Source organism: Notothenia rossii (assembly GCF_949606895.1).
Source record: "Notothenia rossii genome assembly, chromosome: 5".
In the NCBI taxonomy this organism is placed as follows: domain Eukaryota; kingdom Metazoa; phylum Chordata; class Actinopteri; order Perciformes; family Nototheniidae; genus Notothenia; species Notothenia rossii.
This window is the reverse complement of record NC_136903.1, coordinates 87,576,371-87,604,105: the sequence shown is the minus strand read 5'-3', so window position 1 is coordinate 87,604,105 and position 27,735 is coordinate 87,576,371. Positions and strand designations below refer to the sequence as shown.

Genomic DNA, 27,735 nt, shown 5'->3' with positions numbered 1-27,735 from the left:
AACGATCAATGCTAGTACTAGGCTCCCCGCTGGCAAAAAGAGGACATTTTTGATTACGTTGGTTACGAAATACATTGCTGGACAATGAGAAACTGGTAGGTAACATCAGAAAAAATGTAGGCAAGACATCTCCTGCTCTACAGCTGTAGTAAAAGTGACACAAGGTATACAAAGAGTTTCTCTTCTCTTTCTCCAAGTAGTTCTCTTTTCACATGTCATCTGCTAGCGTCTTAATAGACTGTCTGTTCTCTCTACTGAACCGCAGTGACCCAGCTGACTGGAGCCAAGGAATGAGGCCATTGTGCTAATTACAGACCAGAGGTGGGAAGGAGGTGGAGTATAAATACCTCGTTACCGTACTTAAGTACATGTTTCTGGTATCAGTACTTTACTCCACTACTTTATTTATTACGACGACTTTTCACTTTGACTTCTTACATGTTGAACACAAATACCTGTACTTTCTACTTCTTACATGTTGAACACAAATACCTGTACTTTCTACTTCTTACATGTTGAACTCAAATACCTGTACTTTCTACTTCTTACATGTTGAACTCAAATACCTGTACTTTCTACTTCTTACATGTTGAACACAAATACCTGTACTTTCTACTTCTTACATTTTGAACTCAAATACCTGTACTTTCTACTTCTTACATGTTGAACACAAATACCTGTACTTTCTACTTCTTACATGTTGAACTCAAATACCTGTACTTTCTACTTCTTACATGTTGAACTCAAATACCTGTACTTTCTACTTCTTACATGTTGAACTCAAAGACTTTTCACTTTGACTTCTTACATTTTGAACACAAATACCTGTACTTTCTACTTCTTACATTTTGAACACAAATACCTGTACTTTCTACTTCTCTCATTTTCCAAACAGGCTGGTTCCTTTAGTCTGAATGTGTGTTTGGTGGCATGATCATTATTATTTAGAGTCATTGCGTGCCTATTGATTTGAACACGATCCGTGTATCCATCATTTCCTGGTCTTCTCTAAAGAAGAGGGACCAATGAAAACGTTGTCATGTTGCCGTTGTTCAGCATGGAAACATTCATTAGCTAACAATGACATTATTGTTCTATTAATATACAGGGAGGTCAGGTACTCTTTAAAACAGCTGCTAGTTATGGGTACTTTTTACTGAAGTACATTTCAAAGCCTCTTTACTTTTACTTGAGTAAAGAAGTTTAATCAGTACTTCTACTTTTATTTTTAAACACGAGTGTCTGTACTTCTTCTTAAGTAAAGGATGTGTGTACTTTTGCCATCTCTGTTACTGATCCGGGAGTAACGGATAACATGCAGGTAACTAGTAATTATAACCTCCCAACCCGGTGTAGTTCATCCACTTACCGAACACCATGGTCATGTGCTGTTTCTCCATGCCTCTCTGCATCAATAGAGGCGGTACGTAGACGTTTCCCACAGCGATGCACATCTTCAGACCAAATGATATTGTGTACACCATGAGCATCATCCTCAATGGATTTTCCTTCTCCATCTTTGGTTTATGTTTGCAGTATTTAATGCCTGGCTGTCCGTTTTTTTACTATGTCTTTGTCATAATGTGTCACGACACCTTTTTAGACTTTCTTATCTATTTTTGTTGGCATTCGATAATTCTTTCTTTAAGGACAAACAACGCTCCCCATCAGAGAACAACTTGTATACAACTTCAGCCAGCGTGCCATCTTCTTGAGAGTATAGCACTCCCTTCTCTCCTGTAAATATATTGGGCCTAAGAGACAAAAAAGCACCCGTTACTTATAGAATAATTGAACGTTTCCATGTGCAAATTGGTAATGTTGCTACATAATCATGTTCTCACTTTAATTAACTTTAATTTTCTCTAAGATTCATGTTTGTGCCAGTTGTAAATGGGTTCATAAAGTTACCTGAAAAGTAAGTACTTCACTTACTCACATACCCCCTGTAATAATAATAATAATAATAAATTATATTTATTTAGCGCCTTTCAAGGGACCCAAGGTTGCTGTACATGGTGGACAAACAAAACAAACCAAAAAAAATAAAGGAAGCCGGGGGACCAAGAAAGAGCTAGGGCCCGAAGGCCAGGGTGAACAGGTGTGTTTTTAATGATGATTTGAAGAGGTCCAGGGAGGCATCATTACGGATCTCGGCAGGAAGTGCATTCCAGAGGGTGGGGGCCGCAACACTGAACACCCTGTCACCAACAGTTCGGAGGCAAGAGCGGGGGATGGAGAGCAGGCCCGTGTCTGAGGACCGCAGACTCCAAGAAGGGGTGTAGGCAGTGGCGGCTGGTGGAAAATATTTTTGGTAGGGCTATGGAAATTGTGATCAAACCATACTAGGGCGGTCCGGTGGGATCCTCCCCCAGAAGAAATGTTTGAGAAATTACCCCTTAAATTATGATTTCTGGTGATGTTAGAGGGATAGGGGGGACACATTGAGGTTTACAAATATGAAATAATCCATAATCTTCAGTGTGGTTAGCTTTGTATCTTGCAAAACTGTGCAACAGTACAGTAGGCCCACACAAACTGCAGAACACGGGTGCTTCGGGAACACTCAAATGATTTAATTCCCATTTAAAATCAGGAGACTAAATACGAACATTGCGTGTGCGTGTGCGTGTGTGTGTGTGTGTGTGTGTGTGTGTGTCATACTTGCCAACCCTCCCGATTTTCTTTTTTCAAAGCTATTTTCCTTCCCGGTTTTAGAACGTGTCATTGCAACACTAAATTGATGCAATTTGATTGGATTGTGAGGCAAGGGAAGCCAGCCGCCTCTGGTTTCCCTTGGTATGGCCCTGACCAATCACAGGTTGGCAGGGGTGTGACGTGAGCCTCATCTGATTGGTCAATCCCTCCATTTTTTTTCACCAAGGGAAGCCAGTTTCGGCTGGCCTCCTCTCGCAACAGAGAGTGCAATCTACTGTTTCACCATAACATCTAGAGGGGCGCTGTTTCACTCTTTGTAAAATACTCAATAGGCGCTTTCACACCGCAGTACTTTTCCCACAAAGGTTCATGAGAACTTAGTTCATCAGAACTCTTTAGTTCTGATGAACGAAGTACAGATCGCGTTCACACCGGAATAAATCCCTGGGGGTGGATTCGGCAAATGAAGCCGCTGACGTTACTTCTTCTTCTTCTTCTGCAAACAACTTCACGGCGTATACTGCCGCCCAAAATCCCCGGCCGGAAGTTCCAGGAGTTGGGGACTGGCTTCAGTAGAAGCTGCTGGGACTCCCAGCAGCTTCTACTGAAGCCTTCCGAGTAAATCACCAGAACGACGACACCTCCTCATCTCCACCGCTCCCATGTTTTCTTTTGTGTTGCCATAAATTAGTCTCTCTGCGTTTCTGCGCTGGGCTAATGCTAATGCTAATGCTAATGCGAGGATAATAAAATGGTGTCTTCACAACACTTTTTTTTTGTTTTACGGGGCGTGGTTTGCAATCCGCTCAGCCAATCAGAAATATAGCTCTTTTCTCACAAGAGAGCCGCATGAGAGTCCCTGCTCTCTAGCAGGGACGGAAAAGGGGGTAAAAAGGTTCTCATGAACTAATTTTAGTTCCGGCTCTTTTTGGTGTGAACGCGACATTTCGGAACTACAGTTGCAAGAGAAAAGTAAGTGAATCCTTTGGAATGACCTGGATTTCTGCATAAATTGGTCATAAAATGGAGGAAGCCACTGCTGTCCAGAAAAAACATTGCTGCACGTTTGAAGTTTGCAAAAGAGCACCTGGATGTTCCACAGCACTACTGGCAAAATATTCTGTGGACAGATGAAACCAAAGTTGAGTTGTTTGGAAGGAACACACAACGCTATGTGTGGAGAAAAAAAGGCACAGCACAGCAACATCAAAACCTCATCCCAACTGTGAAGTATGGTGGAGGGAGCATCATGGTTTGGGGCTGCTTTGCTGCCTCAGGGCCTGGACAGATTGCCATCATCGACGGAAAAATGAATTCTCAAGTTTATCAAGACATTTTGCTGGAGAACTTAAGGCCATCTGTCCACCAATTGAAGCTCAACAGAAGATGGGTGATGCAACAGGACAACGACCCAAAGCACAGAAGTAAATCAACAACAGAATGGCTTCTACAGAAGAAAATAGGCCTTCTGGAGTGGCCCAGTCAGAGTCCTGACCTCAACCCAATTGAGATGCTGTGGCATGACCTCAAGAGAGCGATTCACACCAGACATCCCAAGAATATTGCTGAACTGAAACAGTTTAGTAAAGAGGAATGGTCCAAAATTCCTCCTGACCGTTGTGCAGGTCTGATATGCAACTATAGGAAACGTTTGGTTGAGGTTATGCTGCCAAAGGAGGGTCAACCACTTATTCAATCCAAGGGTTTCCCACCCTGCACTGTGAATGTTTACATGGTGTGTTCAATAAAAACATAAAAACATGTAGTTTGTGTGGTTTTAGCTTAAGCAGACTGTGTTTATCTATTGTTGTGACTTAGATGAAGATCAGAACACATTTTATGAACAATTTATGCAGAAATCCAGGAAGTTCCAAAGGGTTCACATACTTTTTCTTGCAACTATATCCGAACTAAAGGGGGAAAAGTACTCCGGTGTGAACGCGTTTATTGAGAATTGGGTCAGCAGACCTAATCATTTATAAATTGTCAGATTAAATGTAACAAAATTATTAAGACATGCTGTTTTCAACCTTTGACATTATTTCCACCAATGAGGTTCTTCAGTGTGGCTAAACTGTACAAAGTGTATGTGAGCGGTCACTTCAGAAGACTTTTGCACACAGCACCACAGAGTGGCATTCACTGAGTAGTGCAGATCAATATATAACCAGAGCCACATTTCACAGACCTCAACTTCACAAAACAAGTAGTTAAATCCATATAAAAAGTAGGTTGCCTTTATTTGAAGCTGGGAAACCAAAACATCAACATAGTCGTTTCTTTTTTGTCTTTTTGAAAGACCACAAAATTGCCATTACCAGCATCATCATCTTGCACTTTTTCCACAACATGCAAAAGATTCAAGAGTTCAGCGTTCCCTTTCCACAGACCAAAGCTCCTCAACATGGGCTCCTGTAGGAATCACAACCTGGCTTGCATTAAACTTGCCAGCCAGCACAACGGCAGGTAGATAGAAAAGAAACATCAAAAAGAGAACAGAAGAAATCTGAGAATGGGTGAGAGGAGAAATTCACAGCCTTATGCCGTGTGCCTCCTGAGGGGTGATGGGGAAAACCTCAGCGCCGCAAACTACAGGACAGTTTCTGATCCTCAAGGGTTTAGGTTCGTATAAACACGCTTTTTTTATATCCAATCATCACAAATGGACATTAGGGATTGGTGCCCATTCAGGACGTCCACGTAGAAAACACACTAACCTGCTGAGGACAGTTATTAAATAATTCAATGTGCTTCTGAACCAATGACTAGGTTTGAGTCCTGTAGACATGCAGGACTGAATCAAGGGCAGCCTTGAGACTAATCTAAACAATTTCGTGACGGGAGCCGAATAATACGTGTTCGCAATATTGTTATATTACGGAAGAGGAACTGGTCACATGTAAAAAATTAAAAAATTCTGACCAAAAGAAAAAAAAGTTGGTTCTGAGAAAATTAGGAATTCTAAAATCTAAGAATTCCGACTTTACATTTAAGGATTCCGATTCTTTTTTCTTTCAATTCTGACTTTAATCTAAAAATTCAGGCTTTTTCTCATAATTCCGACTTTAATTTAAGAATTCAATCTTTTTTTGATTTCCGATTTAAAATCTCCAATTTTTTTTTTTTTTAATAATATTTTTATAATTCTGGCTTTAATCTCTAAATTCTGACTCTTTTCTCAGATTCTCACTTTTATCTCAGAATTTCAACTGTTTTCTCAGAATTTAATCACAAAAGTGAAAAAAAATAATATCACTTTTCAGTTCAGATCTTTAAAAGAAAGTTACGTGGCCTCTTCCGTACATAGCAGATTTCTTATCTACATATTTGTTGTTGCTTTGAGACCAAACCACTTCATATTGAAAAAAAGGACAATCTTAGAAATGCTGCATCTGATCTCCGCGTCACTAGTTTCAAGATCGTTTATGGCTTTTGATGGTTAAAAATGGTTTCAAGCCTAACTCACCGCTTGTAGCAAAGACCTCAGATTTAAGGAGAGATTACATTCTTTATTGATAAACGACTGAAACTGAACTCAGTGGAAATTAAGGCATTAATATAGACAAACGAGTGCTGGATAAAGACCGAGCTGCCACCTTTATTTAAATCTTTTCCGAGTCTTAGTACTGTAAAAAATGTATCCGCATGTGAAGTAACGGGGGCAAACAAATGCTCTGAAAAACACAAGGATACAAACAGTAAGCCGAGTGAGAATACAGGAGGAGGAAATAAAGGGAAGGCCGTTCACAACAGATTGGATAGGGTCGACTTTTTTTCTTTAAAATCAAGATACATTTTATTTCTTTTCTTAAAAAACAAACATTACAAAAAAAAAATCTGAATAGAGAATTAGAACAACAGGAGAAAAAACAACATTCATTTTTTTGATCTCTCAAAAACAAAAAACTAAATAAAACCAAACATCTCTTCTTGCATTTCATGAAAAATAAAAAGGGGGTGCCTGGCACAAGGGGCTGAAATGTTGAGAAGCTGCTGTAGCCATGCAGGGGTTAATGGGGGGGGGGGGAGGGGGGTTTCTTCACGTAATGAGCTGCATCGTTAGAAAGCCAAACATATAACAGCAACCGTTTCACATAGGCAGCTGAACAGGAAGTCTCCCCCCCCCCCCCCGCCCCAAAGCAGCATTTCATCGAGTACTTAAAACACTAACTCACATGCTGGCTTGAAACATGTCACGGTGTGTGAAGTAAAACACTCCGCCGGTCTAAGATAACGCATTGAAAAAGATGGAGCAGCGGCCACGCAACAAAAAAAGCTCACCAAGAGACGTTAAAAAAAAAAAAAAAAAAAAATTGAAATTAAAAATAGGTTTTAAAACCGAACTCCTGTGTTTTAAAAAGCACACAAGTACCAAATAGAAGGCTTTCCGGCTCTGCGTGTGTCGACTTAAGCTTTGTAAATACAGCGCTTTAGTAGCTGATACTGAGAAGCTGTGTGACAATACGCTCAGTAATCGCCAGGTATCAGTGAGCGAGGTGGGAAAAAACTAAAAACAAGCGAATGGATCTGTTTCACAATCAGGACGGATGCTCGCTAGCACTGAGCTCATGGGGGGGGGGGGGGGCTCACACTAAAGTAAATTCAGAATGAATGTTGTCACTCCTTTCACACAGCGGATGATCACATGAGCACAATGTCTTAGTTAGAAGAATAGGGGGGAGGGAGGGGGGGAAGCAACAAAAATTAAAAAGCACACGAAAGAAGTCCAAACCGTTGAGCCAGGCCACCAGGAGAGAAACAAAAAAGTCAAAATAAAACAACCTCTAAACGCAGAGCAACAAAACTTTGAGAAGAGACGGAGAAAGAGACGATGGGCTTTAGGTTGGCGGGGAGGTTTTTTTGGGGTGGGGGGAGGGAGGGGGGGTACCATCGTCGTCTAGTCTTCTCCGGAAGGCGCCTCCTCTTCTGAGCCGTCCTCTTCCTCTTCGTCTTCCTCCTCCTCGGCCTCCTTCGTCTTCTTGGGGGCGGGGGAAGTCTCCTTCTTCACGGCGGCCTTCTTTTCCTCCTTCTTCTCCTCTTCCTCCTCCTCTTCTTCCTCCTCCAGGGGGCTCTCGGGCTCCTCCTCTTCCTCCTCTTTGGGTGAGCTCTTCTCCACGGTCTTGGTGCTGGGACGCCCCTTCCCCTTTCCTTTCATCGGGCTGGGGGTCACTGTTAGATGGATAGATAGTTAGATGGATAGTTAGATGGTTAGATGGATAGTTAGATAGTTAGATGGTTAGATGGATAGATAGTTAGATGGATAGTTAGATGGTTAGATGGATAGATAGATAGACAGATAGTTAGATAGTTAGGTAGACAGATAGTTAGGTAGACAGATAGTAAGATAGATAGATAGATAGACAGATGGATAGATAGATAGATAGATAGATAGTTAGACAGATAGACAGACAGACAGACAGATAGTTAGATAGATAGATAGACAGATAGTTAGATAGATAGATAGATAGACAGATAGATAGATAGATAGATAGATAGATAGATAGATAGATAGATAGATAGATAGATAGATAGTTAGATAGATAGATAGTTAGATAGATAGATAGATAGATAGATAGATAGACAGATAGTTAGATAGTTAGGTAGACAGATAGTTAGGTAGACAGATAGTTAGGTAGACAGATAGTTAGATAGATAGATAGATAGATGGATTAGATAGATGGATTAGATAGATAGTTAGATAGTTAGATAGACAGATAGATAGATAGTTAGGTAGACAGATAGTTAGATAGATAGACAGATAGACAGTTAGATAGTTAGGTAGACAGATAGTTAGATAGTTAGATGGATAGATAGTTAGATAGTTAGATAGACAGTTAGATAGTTAGGTAGACAGATAGTTAGATAGACAGATAGTTAGGTAGATAGATAGTTAGATAGTTAGGTAGATAGATAGTTAGATAGATAGACAGATAGTTAAGATAGATGAGAATCAGGTTTATTACCAGGTAGGTTTACACGTACGAGGAATTTGACTTGGTGTCATGGTGCATACATAAAGGTAAAACAAGAATTCATAACACAGGTAGAGAACTAGAAAAACATTAAAAAGCTCAATGATTGTGTGAACTGTAATTCCTGTGACGAGTCTTGGAGTACTATAAAGTGTTGAGGTTTGAAATCATTTTAAAATCCATTGAGAGCATTCAACGACTCAAACATTTAATAAAGACCGTTTGAGTGGCAGCATCATATAACCATAGATAAAATGTGGAAATGAGAATATAAAAAATGTTGATAAAAGATTATTCTGACTGAAGTTATATAACCCTTCACTGCTTATCTTTCTAAAGCTACCTCTTGTGTTGCTGGAGGTCATGAGTCAGAACCACTGTGCTTATAGCCTTAATATGACTCAAAACATTTCCAGAGATGCTAATGGGTTCCCTTAGTAACGCAGTCCTCTCACCTGTGGCCTTTAGTCGGGGTTTGGGGCTCTTCTTCTCCTTCTTCTCCGGCCTTCCCCTTCGGATCACCTTCTTGCCCTTCTTCTTGGAGCGACCGTAATCGCTGTCATCGTCGTCCTCCACCGTGAAGTCCTCGTCGCTGCCAGACTCGTCAGCTGCACAAAGAAATGTTCACGTAAGGATGTGTTCTCCACGTGTGGTTTAGCTCTGTACCATTGTTGAACCATAACAGCAAATAGCACATAGTAGAGTAGATCTTTATTGGCATCATACAAAGTACAACGACATTTCTTTGGCAACTCTCACTGCAGTAAAAAATACACACAAAGAAATAAATAAGGGTGATAAAAGCAGAGGTAGTAGCGATGACAGTGCAACGAGATACAATTCAATGTGAATGTGCATATTTACATTGGCAGCTTTAAAACGTGTATAATTGTAAGTTCATTAAGGGTTATAGTAACCGAAGGATGCAAGTAAAATAGCCAGAAACATTTCTAGTGTCTGAAGCTTTGACCATTTCCAATAAATAATTTGTTCAAATAATTTGAGTTTGTTCGAGATCCATTTCAAATTGAGTATAGAAAGTGATGTCATGGAGCTGTTGCTTTAAGAGCTGTCCTTACGGCCCGTCCACACTACAGCTTCAAAAAAAGCTTGCCGGCGGGCGTGTCTGAAGCTCGACCAACAACCAATCACATGAATCTCCCGCCCCTGACACACAAGCAGCGGTTTGATTGGCTAGAGGTTGTACTGGCATATGATTTGATTGGCTGACGCTTCCACCGAAAGCTTCAGAAGCTTCAGAAGTTGAACATTGCTCAACTTTTGCAGCCTGAAACGCCAGGAAAGCTCCGCTCTGCTACCCACAATGCAGTTCGGTGAAAAGCGAGGCAACGTGACGTCACCCCATTCAAAGTGAATGGGCAGACGCGTTGGAAACCGTTTTTGAAGCTGTCGAAGCTGTAGTGTGGACGGGCCGTTACTGCTTTGTCGGCTGATCAGTATACCATTTTAGAAACAATAATAATACTCTTTATTGGTGGCACAAGCAGAGTCGCAAAGGGCTTTAACGGAGCCCCTTTAAAAACACAAAGAATAAAACGTGGAGAGAAAGTCCCTCTGGAAGTACGTTTGGGATGTTAGTCTTTGAGGATTGACTTGCACAAAAACCTAGAAAGCACATTACAGTAGAGGGAAAACCCCCAGAAGCATTATAGGGCCTCTTTAGAGAGAGATAAGATAAGAAGTATTTTATTGATCCCAATTTGGGAAATGTTTGTGTTGCAGCAGCATAAAAAGAAATGGCACTCTACAATACAAATTCAAAGACTAGAAACAAACAAGAAAGTAGAAAATATACAATAACAAGATATAAAGCAAGTTATTATATATACATAAGTATGTGAGAGATGGAATATTACATATTAAACTGAATATATACATGTAAAATGTCTTTATGAATCTGACTACATGTTAGATGTAACCCTCTTTAATGGTCTCTCGCACACAGTGAAATGTGTTCTCTGCTTTTAACCCATCACAATAGTAGGAGCAGTGGGCAGCTATTGTTAGTAGGGATGCCGGTGATTATTCGATTATTCGTTACAGTCTCCATAATCGAATATTATTTTTAAAAATCCATAGGGCTGACGAATAATCGATTTTGATCATGGTCAGTTTCTGGCAACCCTAATTGTTAGGGCTGCTCAATTAATCGTATTTTAAATCGCGATTACGATTATGGCTTGGAAGGATTACGAAAACCACGTAATCTAAATAAAACGATTATTTTTTATTATTATTACTTTTAAAAAATATATTTTTTTTGGGTTTCTCAGTTGAATTATACTTAAAGTTCAGGGTAATCAACTGTTAAAAACATACTATTCACATTTTTCTCTCCAATAAATGGAGATTTTCAAAGTCAATGAATAATCGCATTTAATAATCGCAATTACAATTATTGACCCAAATAATCGAGATTATGATTTTTGCCATAATCGAGCAGCCCTAGCTATTGTACATCTTAGTTTTGGTTCCTAAGCAACACACTACTGGTCTAGAGTGTGACAGTTTGGTGTGTCAGTATTAACAGCAGGGGGACATACGGTCGTTGTAGCATCTTTAAAACACACAAAGGATAAAAAGTGTTCGGGAGAGAAAGTCCCTCTGGAAGTACATTTGGGATTTTAGTCTTTGCAGATTTACATGCACAAAAACCTAGAAGACACACTACAGTAAAGGGAAAACCCAAAAAAGCACAATATGGCCTCTTTAATGTCTGTATGACATGCCGACATTAACCACATGTTGTTGTGGTTGCTACAGTAAACACACAAAACAGGACGCATGAGGACCTTTTCTCCACAAGCGGTTCAGCAGTCTAAATCAGTAAATTCTTTAACTTCGGCAACACTTTATATAAAAAAAAAAAAAAGGTACACATATTCACCATCGACTAGTTGTTCATTAAGATTCAAATTAGCAGTATATTGGCTTTTTATTCGTCCTTATAAAACACTTATTAATGTTTTGTTCTACATGACCATATTCTAGTTGTTCCTCAATAACCCTCTAATTAGTTTATTTATTGTAAGTAAGGACGTTGTTGAACATGAGTTTGGTTTTAATAAGCTCAATATGGGCCTAATAAGGCAGCAGTACCACAAGAATAGTCATTCTCCCATAATAACACCAAACAAATATGGCCTATTCTCATGTAACAAGACGTGAAACTACGAGTGTTAATTGTGTCAAAATTAGGGATGTAACGATACCAAAAACTCACGGTACGATAATATCGCGATAACAAGTCCACGGTACGGTATTTATCGCGATATTGAATAATAAAGGGAAGAAAAAAGATTCTGAATTTTTTTCAATAAAACATTTTTTTACTCGGAAAATGATTTTTTATTACATAATAAATCTGATTTTTACAGCCTTTTTGTAGGATAGCAGTATTTTAAAGTGTCAAAAACAAAGTGACAGTAACAGACTGGAACAAGAAAACCAGTGTTTTTGTACCTACTAGTAGGCCTACTACCAAACAAAGTAAGCATTTTCTTTATGCCACTGCATCTCACAAATAAACAAGGACATTTAATAATCAGACCCTGCAATAAAATAAATCAAGTTTCACTTTAGTTTTTTCAAGGAACTCAACTCAAACTCACTAGTCACTCACTCAGCATCATCAGACAGGTTTTTAGGAATATGAGAATGTCCACATTTCCAGGTATTTATAAGCTGGGGTGTTTGGGCATTTACAATATCCCCTGCTCTGGAAACAACTCTCTCGCTTGGTACTGATGTTGCTGGGACAGCAGTGGTCGCGTTAACCGAATATTTTATTTAACAATGACGGAGAAATCTGAAAGCAGTCTGTAATTTTGACAGATTAGAACAAACTCGGAACAGCACCAACGTTTCCCCGCAGCGAGGCTCTGGTGTTATGCCGTGTTATGCATGCCCTCCAAAACGAAATGATATAGTTTCCAAACCGTACTTTGCCGTACAGATCAATACATGTCTGGGAGGACTTGCTTTATGCTGTGCGCGTCCCGCGAGGTGCACGCACACAAGGCATAACACCGCCCCCCACCCCGTTGACAGTTCACGAGCATGCTCTATCGTGAACTTTTCAGACCCGACGGGTAATAAGGGATTATGACGGATATTTTATGATCCTGTCTGTCGAAATGACGGACAGCGAAAAAGTCTAACGCCAGGCTTATTGACAGGGCGAGATATAAATATATGGTTGATACTTGTCAATGTCTCTAGGTGTGTAAATGTAGCCCTGTAAATACGATGTCCTTTTGTGTTATCTGTTGTATTATTTTCATGTTGTAACCTACTTGCTGCCATGTTAGACAGGTCTCTCTTGAAAAAGAGATCGATGATCTCAATGGGATCACCTGGTTAAATAAAGGTTTAAAAAAAAAAAAAGTGTTTACAAAAAATAATATATATTTTTTTAATTAATTTTTTTTGAAAATCGCGGTAGATTTTGTCAGTCTCACGACGGTATTGGGAAGTTTATTTACCGCGATACCGCGATATTCGGTATATCGTTACATCCCTAGTCAAAATAACTTAAAATGGGGTATTTTCTAACTCAGAATACGTGCACTAATAACATAGTAGTTTGGCTCTAATATGCACGTTAATTAACAACTAGTTGATGTGAATATATGTACCTTAATCTAAAGTGTTACCGCACTCCAACAGTAAACACACACTACTAGTCTAGTGTGTGTCAGTTTGGTGTATCAGTGTTAACACCACCAGTCCAGTGTGTGACAGGTTGGTGTATCAGTGTTAACACCACTAGTCTAGTGTGTCAGTTTGGTGTATCAGTGTTAACACCACTAGTCTAGTGTGTCAGGTTGGTGTATCAGTGTTAACACCACTAGTCCAGTGTGACAGGTTGGTGTATCAGTGTTAACACCACTAGTCCAGTGTGACAGGTTGGTGTATCAGTGTTAACACCACTAGTCTAGTGTGTCAGGTTGGTGTATCAGTGTTAACACCACTAGTCTAGTGTGTCAGGTTGGTGTATCAGTGTTAACACCACTAGTCTAGTGTGTCAGGTTGGTGTATCAGTGTTAACACCACTAGTCTAGTGTGTCAGGTTGGTGTATCAGTGTTAACACCACTAGTCTAGTGTGACAGGTTGGTGTATCAGTGTTAACACCACTAGTCTAGTGTGTCAGGTTGGTGTATCAGTGTTAACACCACTAGTCTAGTGTGTCAGGTTGGTGTATCAGTGTTAACACCACTAGTCTAGTGTGTCAGGTTGGTGTATCAGTGTTAACACCACTAGTCTAGTGTGACAGGTTGGTGTATCAGTGTTAACACCACTAGTCTAGTGTGACAGGTTGGTGTATCAGTGTTAACACCACTAGTCTAGTGTGACAGGTTGGTGTATCAGTGTTAACCTCACTTGTCCAGTGTGACAGGTTGGTGTATCAGTGTTAACACCACTAGTCTAGTGTGTCAGGTTGGTGTATCAGTGTTAACACCACTAGTCTAGTGTGACAGGTTGGTGTATCAGTGTTAACACCACTAGTCTAGTGTGACAGGTTGGTGTATCAGTGTTAACACCACTAGTCTAGTGTGACAGGTTGGTGTATCAGTGTTAACACCACTAGTCTAGTGTGACAGGTTGGTGTATCAGTGTTAACACCACTAGTCTAGTGTGTCAGGTTGGTGTATCAGTGTTAACACCACTAGTCTAGTGTGTCAGGTTGGTGTATCAGTGTTAACACCACTAGTCTAGTGTGTCAGTTTGGTGTATCAGTGTTAACACCACTAGTCTAGTGTGTCAGGTTGGTGTATCAGTGTTAACACCACTAGTCTAGTGTGTCAGGTTGGTGTATCAGTGTTAACACCACTAGTCTAGTGTGTCAGGTTGGTGTATCAGTGTTAACACCACTAGTCTAGTGTGTCAGGTTGGTGTATCAGTGTTAACACCACTAGTCTAGTGTGACAGGTTGGTGTATCAGTCTTAACACCACTAGTCTAGTGTGTCAGGTTGGTGTATCAGTGTTAACACCACTAGTCTAGTGTGACAGGTTGGTGTATCAGTGTTAACACCACTAGTCTAGTGTGTCAGGTTGGTGTATCAGTGTTAACACCACTAGTCTAGTGTGACAGGTTGGTGTATCAGTGTTAACACCACTAGTCTAGTGTGTCAGGTTGGTGTATCAGTGTTAACACCACTAGTCTAGTGTGACAGGTTGGTGTATCAGTGTTAACAGCAGGGGTACATACGGTCGTTGTAGGCCTCTTCCTGGTCCTCCTTCTCCTCGTCCTCGCTGCCTGCATCTCCCAGAATGATCTCCCTCTGTTTGGACACCGCCTTGGAGGCCGCCTGGCGCACGGTACGCTTTCGACTCACTTCCTTCTCATCGTCACTGTCATCTACGCAAAGAACACACACAGGGGTTCAAAATAAATTCACAACAGAACAAGAGCAGCAGTGAAGAGAGGACTCGATATACAGGGCTAAATTCAGGGTTACTTTGAAAATGTAATCCGTTACAATTATTTAGTTACATGTTAAAAACGTCACCTGTAATCTGAGTATCACAATATATAAGTAACCTGATCACTTTCCATTAGGGCTGATCAATTAAATCGTATTTTAAATCACAATTACGATTTTGGCTTGCAACGATTATGAAAACATCATAATCAAAATAAAACGATTATTTATTTTATTGGTTTTTCAGTTGAATTATATTTAAAGTTCAGGGTAATCAACTGTTGAAAACATACTGTTCAATTTTTTTTTCCAATAAATGGATGTTTTCAAAGTAAATGGATAATCGTTTTTAATAGTCGTGATATCAATTATTGACCCAAATAATCGAGATTATGATTTTTGCCATAATCGAGCAGCCCCTACTTTCCATCACTGTAGGACACCAACCATATCAAAATGCTGCTCAGATAAATACAGACGTAATGATAGAGAAGCAGCAGATTCTCACTTTAAAACAGATGGAGATATTTGACATTTGTGCTCGGTGAAGGTCAAACTTGTTACCGGGGGGTTTTCTGTCTGCTCCTCCTCACATATATATATTAGACTTCCTATATGGACTTTTCACTGCTTTTAAGTTCACTAACTACACATCTGAAGTATAGAAATATCTACTTTGGACATCTAGTTCCCAGCCGTTAAACTTTAGCTGCTTTTCTGGAATGCATCATTAACTGACATATTTAGCTATAGAGCAGGGGTGTCAAACTCAATTTCATCTCGGGCCACATTGGCATCATGGTAGCACTCAAAGGGCCAGTTTTAAATATAAGACTATATAAAACTACATATATAAATATTTAAGATATATAAAATAATGTATCGTTTAACATTATTGCCTCTGCATTGGATTATTATCGGATAGGGTAATAACTTCATAATTCTCTTCAGGGACATTTTGAAAAAAAAGTGGAATTCTGAGAAAAAAAGTCAAATTTGAAATGCATTGTGGGACATGTAGTTTATGGGCAGCGTGCTTCTGTAAATCGGCATGTAACCGTATAATAAACATATTATATTCTTTGCAAGCTCTTGTGGGGCCGCATAAAAAGAAGTCACGGGCCGGATTTGGCCCCCGGGCCTTGAGTTTGAAACCCCTGCTATATAGGAACACCATTATGGATCATATTTCTTATAGAGTTAAGGCTGGGATGTTCTTTCTGGAAGTGAAAGGAGCAGGATCCAAAAAGTATTGAATATATCCTGTGCCTACGACCAAACTACAGCATCTTTAAATCATCCCAACACCTCCAGAGGAGCAGATCATAGAAGCATATTAATACAAATGAGGAGACTGTTTGAACTCTCACCCAGATTGATCACAAAAGATGCCATAGTGTCAATGTCCTTACGATTAACCATGACTTCCACTGAGTATTGAATCAAAGCAGAACCAAACAGACTTGACGATCAATCAGCTGTGGATGTGAGAGGAATACAGTATTTCTCAGATACTCAAAAGATCAATATCCATGGCATCTATTTCACACCTTACTCCCTTTCCGGCTTTCAAAAAGTCCAGAGCCAGAATACATATCAACCTGGCTGCGAAAAAGCCTCGACAAAGTTTTGACTTATTTTATTAGCTACGGTCCTATTTCTTATATTTGAAATCTACAAATGCTGTTTACGTTCAACACATTAAAGATCCCCTGTTATACTGTTGATCATCAATATATTATAGCGCTCAGATATATCCAGAGCCTGTCTCTGATTGGCTGAAACACCAAGCAGATCATTGCAGCATTACCCATAATCCCCTCTGTTTCAGCCCGGTTTCCAAAGTGCTGATTCTCTGTCTGTTACTTTAGATGAAAATAAGGAGCCCCTCCCCACGCCCCTCTGAGAGACATTTGGTTAAAAAGAACTCAATGGTGCTCTAGGAGATTCAGGTGATAAGTTGGGGGGGGGGGGGGGGGTTACCTTGGTTGCTGATTGGCTAATGGTTACTCAAGACAAAACATTGTTATGACATCATAAAGTGGCCAAAATCTGATCAGCTCATTTTCAGACAGGTTTTTATAGAAATGGATCAAAAAGAGAGAGAATCTTTGTTCCTGAAACTTTCAGAGTCTCTTTCCACAGAGGGGACACATGTTGATGTAGGAGAGACATGAAGAAGAGGGGACACATGTTGATGTAAAAGAGACATGAAGAAGAGGGGACACATGTTGATGTAGAAGAGACATGAAGAAGAGGGGACACATGTTGATGTAGAAGAGACATGAAGAAGAGGGGACACATGTTGATGTAGAAGAGACATGAAGAAGAGGGGACACATGTTGATGTAGAAGAGACATGGAGAAGAGGGGACACATGTTGATGTAGAAGAGACATGGAGAAGAGGGGACACATGTTGATGTAGAAGAGACATGGAGAAGAGGGGAGACATGTTGATGTAGAAGCGACATGGAGAAGAGGGGACACATGTTGATGTAGAAGAGACATGGAGAAGAGGGGAGACATGTTGATGTAGAAGAGACATGGAGAAGAGGGGACACATGTTGATGTAGAAGAGACATGGAGAAGAGGGGACACATGTTGATGTAGAAGAGACATGAAGAAGAGGGGACACATGTTGATGTAGAAGAAACATGAAGAAGAGGGGACACATGTTGATGTAGAAGAGACATGAAGAAGAGGGGACACATGTTGATGTAGAAGAGACATGAGGAAGAGGGGACACATGTTGATGTAGAAGAGACATGAAAAAGAGGGGACACATGTTGATGTAGAAGAGACATGAAGAAGAGGGGACACATGTTGATGTAGAAGAGACATGAAGAAGAGGGAACACATGTTGATGTAGAAGAGACATGGAGAAGAGGGGACACATGTTGATGTAGAAGAGACATGGAGAACAGGGGACACATGTTGATGTAGAAGAGACATGAAGAAGAGGGGAGACATGTTGATGTAGAAGAGACATGAAGAAGAGGGGACACATGTTGATGTAGAAGAGACATGAAGAAGAGGGGACACATGTTGATGTAGAAGAGACATGGAGAAGAGGGGACACATGTTGATGTAGAAGAGACATGAAGAAGAGGGGACACATGTTGATGTAGAAGAAACATGAAGAAGAGGGGACACATGTTGATGTAGAAGAGACATGAAGAAGAGGGGACACATGTTGATGTAGAAGAGACATGAGGAAGAGGGGACACATGTTGATGTAGAAGAGACATGAAAAAGAGGGGACACATGTTGATGTAGAAGAGACATGAAGAAGAGGGGACACATGTTGATGTAGAAGAGACATGAAGAAGAGGGAACACATGTTGATGTAGAAGAGACATGGAGAAGAGGGGACACATGTTGATGTAGAAGAGACATGGAGAACAGGGGACACATGTTGATGTAGAAGAGACATGGAGAACAGGGGACACATGTTGATGTAGAAGAGACATGGAGAAGAGGGGACACATGTTGATGTAGAAGAGACATGAAGAAGAGGGGACACATGTTGATGTAGAAGAAACATGAAGAAGAGGGGACACATGTTGATGTAGAAGAGACATGAAGAAGAGGGGACACATGTTGATGTAGAAGAGACATGAGGAAGAGGGGACACATGTTGATGTAGAAGAGACATGAAAAAGAGGGGACACATGTTGATGTAGAAGAGACATGAAGAAGAGGGGACACATGTTGATGTAGAAGAGACATGAAGAAGAGGGAACACATGTTGATGTAGAAGAGACATGGAGAAGAGGGGACACATGTTGATGTAGAAGAGACATGGAGAACAGGGGACACATGTTGATGTAGAAGAGACATGGAGAACAGGGGACACATGTTGATGTAGAAGAGACATGGAGAAGAGGGGACACATGTTGATGTAGAGAGACATGGAGAAGAGGGGACACATGTTGATGTAGAAGAGACATGAAGAAGAGGGGACACATGTTGATGTAGAAGAGACATGAAGAAGTGGAGTGTGCACAATAGGGGACCTTCGAGGGACACATTAAATGGTTGAGCCCTGATGAGAACTTCTAATGTTGTCTTAATGAGATCCTATAAAAACCAGCGTGCACACATGACAGCAAACCCCCCTGCGTCTGGTTTATCAAAGACGATGCGTGCGGCTCGTCAGTCAGCAGGCGTTTTAAAGACGCCCAGGTGGATATGTAGAGGAACTGAACTGGACGTTACCTGCAGGCCGTTTTCTCTTCGGTCCTCTCTTGGCGGGCTTCTCCACCTTTGCTTTCTTCCCCTTTTTTCCTTTCTTTTCCTCGTAGTCACTTCCCCCGTCCTCATCCGATCCTTCCTCCTCTGCAAACTCATTGTCTTCCTCGTTGCTCCCAAAGTCATCTGCAGCAGAGAGAAGTCAGTGAGCCGCTTTCCACGTAATCACTTTCCAGCTGTTTCCATTCAAAAAAGCGCCCGAGCGATTACTACTCGTCTCAAATCGGAAAAATAAATAAACTGACTTACCTGCTGAGTCATTTTTGGGTTTGGTGACTTTCTCGTCAGACTCCTCGCTGGAAAAGAAAGATACGAGAAATGTCAACCAGAGTTAAAACACTCAAACAAGCAAGGAAAGGGTCTGGACCAGGAACCAATCAGAGCAGACCTCTGCAGAGTTGCTGATTAGAGGCAGTGTGGTGAAGCTATCTGAGGCTCCTGCTAATTCTAAGCTAGCATCTTGGATGTAGGAAGCAGCTGCTCAGGTTATGTAGGCTGAGAGTCAGAAAGAAGGACTTTAATTGCAACAAAATCAATACAACAGTGCTCTGCTGTTCTGTGAGAGCAACACTCTTCTATTCTCAGCATTACGGTACGTCTACACTACAGGCATCAAAAAATGCTTTCAACGCTTCGCCCATTCACTTGAATGGGGTGACGTAGAAGATTTTTAATCTTCGCCGAACTGCATTGTGGGGAGCATGGCATGGCTTTGCAAGCATCACGAGCGTCTATCGGCATCAAAAGTTGAACAATGTTCAACTTTTGAGGCTCGATGCTTGGCATCAGCCAATCAAATCCTGTTTATGCAAATCCCGCCAGTGCAAGCGCAGCCAATCAAACCGCGTGCAAGCTGGGAGAGCCAGACCGCAGTTCATTTCCTCATATTACAAACGAGATATTACGGTAGCAAATCAGCCGGTTCTTTACGACCGGAACTATTTACCGGGATACAAACCGGAGGAACCAGGCATGGAGGGAGGTGGCAGAGACAGTGGGTGAAACTGATAGTTTTTTCGCCTGTTTGGAGAGTTTATATCCAGTTTACTTCGTTTTAACATTGCTATTGCTTTGTATGTCGGGGGCGGGAGATTCATGTGATTGGTTGCTCGCAAACAATCGCCAAGCTTCAGACACGCCCAGCTTCAGGATTTTTTCATGCCTGTAGTGTAGACGGGCCGTTAGAGCGGTACATGAGCAGCTTTAAACGGAGCGACGGTAAATCAGAAACAGGTTTATTACCAGGTAGGTTAACACATACAGGGAATTTCAAATGTTAGTATGTATGCTAATTGTTTTATATAGAAAATCCAGTCAAGAGAATACAATTGTTTTATTGTTGAAGGCTATTTGAACTAGGGCTGCTCAATTAATCATATTTTAATCGCAATTATGATTATGGCTTCCAAACGATTACGAAAACAACGTAATCAAAATAAAACGATTATTATTTTGACTTTTTTCCCTCCAATAAATTAATGTTTTCAAAGTAAATGGATAATTGTGATATCAATTACTGATGCAAATAATCGAGATTAGGATTTTTGCCATAATCGAGCAGCCCTAATTTGAACTGTGAGAAACTTCAACGCTTCTAGCCTAAGTGAATTAATGTCCTCAGATGGAGCCGTTTGCTGCGTGTTGGAAATGCTACACATTTTAAGGATGAATAAGTAACTTGGTGCGTCCTTGATCGGTTCTTTTAACTCCCAATGCCGCTGATTTCGCAACGAACAGGGTGTCACGTAAGTTTCTCGAAGGAAAACATTTCCAACGTCTTCAGTTGATTATTAGAGAAAATGTTCACCATTTACAGAGAGGTAGAGGTTACGACAGCACAGCCAGCTGAACGCAGGGAGTGTTTCTCTTTGGTCGAAAGCACAGACACAAGTTCAGCTGCTGCAGGACACGGCGGTTTAGCTATATCTCAGATTTTGAGGCCGAACAGGAAACGCATGTCACCCCTGCTCGGCTAAAGTGAACTGACCTCGGTCCAGGGAAAGACCGCTATAAGATTTCAGAAAGCTATAACCTAACGAGCTGCATCCATGATGGATCGGATGCAGCTCTGCTCCTTCTCCCAGTTTCCTCCAGCTGAGTTTCTTTCTCTCTGCAGATCAACATCCAATATTCCTCTGCCTGAAACGGCTCTAGCGCATCTGGCTGGCTGCCTCCCTCTCTAAACATGTATTTGATCAGCTACCCTCTCCTCTTGACCTCATAAAGACTTCCTTCCACCCTCAGCCTTATTGCACATGCCAAACTTTATCATGGTGTCTTAAAGGGACCCTGTTATGCACGTTTCATCACTTCACTCTCATACTGCCTGTGATGCGCCACATCTTTGTCTGAAACCAGAGCCAAGTTTGCTCTGAGAGGTTTGCTTTTTAATTCTATTTTGAGATGTTTAAATTCCGGTCTTATTTATTTCCACTTATGTCCAATGTCTTGTTTTGTTTTGTTGTTTTTCAGGTTGCTGCAACGCAAACATTTCCCAAATTGTGATCAATAAAGTACATCTTATCTTATTTTATTAGCTGGCCGTCTCTATTGTGATTGGTCAACCGCTTAGAGATGTCCCGCCCCTTTAAATGTCAAATGTGTTTGAACGCTAGCCAATAGAAGCCCGAGTGTTACATAGTAATGTCATTATTTGCATGCACAACAACCTGTACAAACCCCCAAAAGCATAACAGGGCCTCTTTAATGCTGAATGCGATGTCCACGCTACAGAAGACACTGTTCTCATTAACGGCCCGTCCACACTACAGCTTCGACAGCTTCAAAAACGGTTTCCAACGCGTCTGCCCATTCACTTTGAATGGGGTGACGACACGTTGCCTCGCTTTTCGCCGAACTGAATTGTGGGTAGCAGAGCGGAGCTTTCCTGGCGTTTCAGGCTGCAAAAGTTGAGCAATGTTCAACTCTTGAAGCTTCTGAAGCTTTCGGTGGAAGCGTCAGCCAATCAAATCATATGCCAGTACAAGCTCTAGCCAATCAAACCGCTGCTTGTGTGTCAGGGGCGGGAGATTCATGTGATTGGTTGTTGGTCGAGCTTCAGACGCGCCCGCCGGCAAGCTTTATTTGAAGCTGTAGTGTGGACGGGCCGTAAAAGGCTCAATTCTGCTCTTCTTTACTGAGGTCCTCGTGTCTTTGAGTTATACCTGGTGCATGTCACAGGGTTCCTAGATATATGTTGATGTGTGTTACATGTTTAAAGTTCACCGATCTATAGCGATGCTCACCTGTCATCCTGTGAGTTCTTTACACGTTTCTGCTTGGGCTCACGTGGGGGGGCACGCACCTTCTTAGGCTTATTCTCCCCATACTCCTCATCTACACAGAAAGGACAAGGTTACAGTTTTACAGTCGCAGGCATTCACATACAAGGACATGTTAGCTGTTCGTCACACAAACAAGTTATTATTATTTCTGTTGGCCTTTCTTTACCGGATTCTCAATAGGATGGAAAATGGATTACGGTGGCGTATTAGCTGAGAGCATACATACTGGTTATCCACTAATCTCTCTCTAGATTTGCCAGTAACTGCATTGAATTACAACATACAGTACAAGGATGTCATAATACCACATTTATTGAAACACATCTCTTACCTGCATCAGACTCGTTGAATTGTGAGTAGTTCACCACTTTCCTGTTCCTGCGAAGAGAGATGACACATTGTGTTACGTTTCATTCAAACAGGACAAAGTTACTTCTGTTTCTAGACACTGCTGGCGGGGGTAGGGAGCAAAAAGATGATCAATATGAGCAAGCCATCAGCAACAAGTTAGCTGTGAGTGCATGTGTGGATTGTATAATGCTCTCTGAGAAGCCACAAAGCTGCGGGCGGTGAAATGGACACTGGGACACTGCTACAGTTTCCGAGGCTAATTTAGCAAAGTATAAATGCAGGAAGCCTCAGGTGACAGTAGCCAACTTCAGTTCAGGTAACACACACCTGGAGAAGCTGCGTCGGGGGAGGTTAAAGCCACAGATGAACCGTCCATCATCCAATTTGTGCATGTATATATCTATATTTTATGTATTCATGGTGTTTGATTGTAGCCCATCGTTAGCTTTTGAATTCTGGCAATTCAAATTACACAAAGTGGTGTGTTAATATGAGCTGAACTAAACGTGGTAAGTAACGATTGTTTGCAACGAGGCTTATTTTCTGCAATATACGGAAATCCAATGGAAGAATCCCATTGGTTTTTATTGAGGGAATCGTTGCAATGCTACCCCACGATCGTCCTACAAAATGAAGCTATCGCCGCACCACTAAATTATTGTTGGCAGGACTGGTTGCTCAATGCTTGATAATACCCGTGAATACCGGCGTATAACAACAAGTTTAGGTGCTTCACTGGGCGCACAAAAAAAAAAAAGAAGTGCACTGGTTACATTACTGTATCACCCAACCACATTATGCTGGTGAGTGTGTGTGTGTGTGTGTGTGTGTGGTGGGAAGGGAGTACAGGTAACTGTCAGAACATTTTACAACTACTTTGGTTACAGCAAACACACACCGACCACAGTGTAAGCCTCAGACATGTGTGATATTCAGTGGCAGTTTTACACACATTTTCTTTCACATCAGAAGGAAACACACCACGTTTCCAATTAGCTCCAATAAAGAAAGATACCAAACTGTGGAAGCTGACGATAAAACGTGTGATGTGGAAATGTATCTACGACCTAGGTGCTCTTTTGTCTGATAATAAACATTAATTGTCTGGTATAGAAATGATAGGAAATAGTAAAAAGTCACACAGGTAGAGTTCGTTAAGCTGTTTCTGTGAAAACATCTTTACAATTGAGAAGCTGTCGGAAGTTATGGTTTGGTAATTGTTAGATATGGACTATATTTCAATGTTTACCTAATTTAATTGCTTTAGATAATCTGTACACTGAGCAAGGCCGCAACAACTAATCAAGTCCATCAAAATTGATTATCAACATCGTTGGCAACTCTTTCCATTCATCAATTTTTTAGGAGTATGTTACGATGCACAGCCACTTTGCGTGCTTGCATCGTCACCGCGGGGGAAGCTAAACGACCAATGTTGCGCCTCTTTTTGGGCACGTGATGAATTGCCGATAATGATGACGACTCCTTTATGTCTGGAGTTAATGTTTGAAAAGCGGCAGAGATAAATGACACAGCGAAAGAAACAGAAAAGTGAAGAGAAGCCACGGGATAGCTCATGATTTCGGGATCGAATTGAAAAAAGAACAAAATGGTGGTCCCTGTTCTTTCTCCATTCTGTGGTGGACCAATGTAGTCAGGAACCCCATAAAGCTCTTTTATTGATAACACTTTATAAAGCTACAGCCTTCTGTATTGATTTAGTTTTGTTTGGACTAACTCAAAAGGTTTTTCAAAGCAAGCAGAAAGGTCTAGAAAATCTGGTTAACGGGTTATTCCAGGATGTAGAAATGACTGGTCAGCGGTCAAAAGGGATAGCCGCTAACGTTTAAGCTAGAACGCGTCGGACACTTAAATAAAAATTAGGGTTATTCAAATGTTGTGCCGGGGAGATGATTAACCCAGAATAAGTACAGTATCTGTTGATTTAACAACACCATATTGGCCAATAGAAAATTAGAGAAGAGACGTTGAGTTGTTGAACCTGGCATACTGTAAACATGTGTGAAGAATGAAGTATTTCTAATGCAGCAGATGGTGGATGTTTAAACGTATTTCATATTTGTGGAGATAATTAGTTCAATCACCATTGGTTTCCTAAATAACCACAAACTAAAATAGAAGTAAGCCAACGTAGGCAAAATCTAAGTAAAATTAGTAGATGTGTGTTTTTATGACTTTGCATGTGGGGATCAAGGTTTTTAAATGATAGGCTGCAGATGAAACAAAAAGGAAAATAGTATAAAATTAAGATAAATATATATACTAAAAAAAACTATTTTGTATTTACAGTAATCCAATAATCCAACGTTGTCTCCGTTTGAAGAAACATCCCTAATTTACAGACTGCTTTTCCAATGAAACATTCAGATGCCTTGAAAACCTGTGAAATGTCATGGACCAACTGTCAACTAGGTAAGTGTTTAAAGTAATATTAACATTTATTTATTCTATAAACTACTGACTTCTAACATCTCTTTGTTGCAATTCAACAGACACAGGAAAGGAATGGCTACAGTACATGTAGGGATTGAGATTTAAGAAACATATTGAGTGGTCTCTTCATTTTTTTTTTAGATCTGTATTTTGAATGTGGGGCTGCAGATGCAACACAATTGAAAATGGCACTATTTAAAACAGATAGAAAAACAGAACAGGTATTCCAAGACACACACTAACTTGAATATACATATAACTAAATGGAATAACTAACAAATAAGTAAATGCACACCACAAAACTCTGGAGTATGTGGTTGATGTGTTTGAGATATCCAACTATACTTGCTTTACTCTCTAAATTGAGGTCTAAAAAAAAAAGCATTTAGGACCTTTTTTAATTAATCTTTTAATCAAACCTAATTCCTGTTTTAAGAAAGTACAGATGCACTTTTAAATGACTCTGATTTTGTTGACTAACTTTTAAATTAGACGTTAACAGCATCTAAAAACCTTCTAATCAAGTAAAATAACAATTAATTAAACACCTGATGTTTAACACATCACCTCTAAGACTTTGTAATGTATGGAGTAAATGATTTAGTTTTAATGTGGGGCTGTTGAAATAACCCAATTAAAAAAGGGCATTATTTAAAATAAATATGCAGAAACAGGTTTTCCAAGACAACCAATGGCATGTGTGTCTTGTGTGTTTGAGATATCAAATATGGACGATACAGAATCATATATGTGCATTTAAGACTTTGTTAATGTTTTTTCTTACTTAGTTCATCTGTTAATCAAACCTCATTTCATTTGCGTTTACAGAAACAGTCCTGAGTAACGGTTCCCTTTCAAATGACTCATTCATATGTCTTGAAAACCCGCGAGATTTCGTGGGCTAACTTTAAATTAGAGCTAAAGGCATCCAAAACTCTTCTAATCAAGTTAAATAACCTTTGAAATGTAACCTCATGTGTTATAATCACGGTGGGGGAGTCATGCATTGGGGGGTTGGGGGTGTGGTGACTTTTTGTAGTTTCTCCGCCTTCTTCTGACTTCAGCCAGCAGGGTTAATTTACTGCTAACACTCAAATACCTCCGTTATTCCTCCAATAGCGACATTTTATCCTTTAATACTGCACGTATTATCGGTGTAAATAGGTAGAAATGTACGTAATTCAATGCAAATGTGATATAACCAGACTACAGCCTCGACATGCCTATTCTGCGCGGCAACAAGATCAAATCCCGAGGCCAAACGCCACCTCCCCCGGTCGGTTTTTTCCCCCTTTTGATGGGGGGTGTTAGCGGTTTTAGAGCCTCCCCTGGATGAATGGGAAGCCATATTCTCATTCTCAACCAAGAGAGGGGAAATATATGCATAAGTGGAGCCTTTAAACTGGTTCAATCACACCATGGCCTACATAAACAGGGAAACAATGCACACATGATGGGCTGGTTTTTAAAAAGCCTGATAGACACGACACACAGCATGGCCACAGCGATGGGATCCATGTTAGAAAAAGAGGGTGCACACACACACACAAGAAGGGAAGCAACACACACGCACATTCCCATTATTTTTTCATGAAATAAACACTATTCCCAGCTTCATAAAAGACACACAGCGCCGTGTGGAGACGTGCATGTTTTCTGCACAGCATTACGCACAGCACAGGACGGAATTGGCACACCTTACCTTACTGGTCTTGACATTTTGCAGGAATACTGTAGAGGTTAAAGGATGTAAGAAAAAAGGGGGAAGAAGCACACAGGGGGAGAAGGGGAAAAAAAGAAATATAGAGATTCCCGCTCTGCAAAAAAAAAACCCCGAGGTTGGAGCACAACTCCACCGTGCGAGCGAGCGCGTAAAAATAAAAGTACTGCACCGATGTGTCCTCCAAACGCTAATATTCTTATTTTTTGTGTGCCTTCAGCTACTCAAAATGGTGAATAAAACAAACTGAAACTGCAGCCTATGTGCAACCAAACCCTCGGCCTCGAAGGGGAGGGTCTTCGAAGACAAGCCAAGCCCCCTTCTGGTCTGTGAGAGGAGCAGCGCGGCATTCCGCTCCTCTGATTGGCTGGTTTGAACGACGAGGTTCTTCCCTATTGGTTGATCCAGCTGCACGTTAGAAGCCCTTTAGCATTCAGTTCCCCGCCTCCCTTAGCAAGCTCGGTTGCGTTAGCACTCTTAAGAAAACAAAAAGAGGCCCTCAGGTTGGATACAAACAGTGAATTCAGTGGGTCACTAAATACCATAAAGCAACATTGCAAGTGTGGGTTACAACGTGCACAAACATAATGTATATAT

At 40.8% G+C, this 27,735-nt stretch overlaps 1 protein-coding gene across 1 annotated transcript; it reads right to left on the bottom strand.

The window, feature by feature from the left end:
* Nucleotides 1-4,873: 4,873 nt before the first annotated feature.
* On the bottom strand, nucleotides 4,874-27,423 carry nucks1a (nuclear casein kinase and cyclin-dependent kinase substrate 1a). The gene is made up of 8 exons (XM_079683496.1): nucleotides 27,121-27,423; nucleotides 22,945-22,991; nucleotides 22,575-22,665; nucleotides 19,579-19,625; nucleotides 19,297-19,455; nucleotides 14,865-15,014; nucleotides 9,086-9,238; nucleotides 4,874-7,827 (listed from the first exon to the last, which is right to left on the bottom strand). The coding sequence occupies exons 1-8, from the start codon at nucleotides 27,135-27,137 to the stop codon at nucleotides 7,556-7,558; spliced, it is 936 nt and encodes a 311-aa protein (XP_079539622.1). The 5' UTR covers nucleotides 27,138-27,423; the 3' UTR covers nucleotides 4,874-7,555.
* Between the last annotated feature and the right edge of the window lie 312 nt (nucleotides 27,424-27,735).

What these genes read in the sequence shown, in the direction of transcription:
- nucks1a (XM_079683496.1), bottom strand. An exon ending in GGAAGAGGCCTACAACGACC is followed by an intron (nt 9,239 to 14,864) that starts GTATGTACCCCT and finishes TTCTTTGTGCAG; the next exon opens with CTGACGAGTCTGGCAGCGAC. An exon ending in ACCCCGACTAAAGGCCACAG is followed by an intron (nt 7,828 to 9,085) that starts GTGAGAGGACTG and finishes TCCATCTAACAG; the next exon opens with TGACCCCCAGCCCGATGAAA.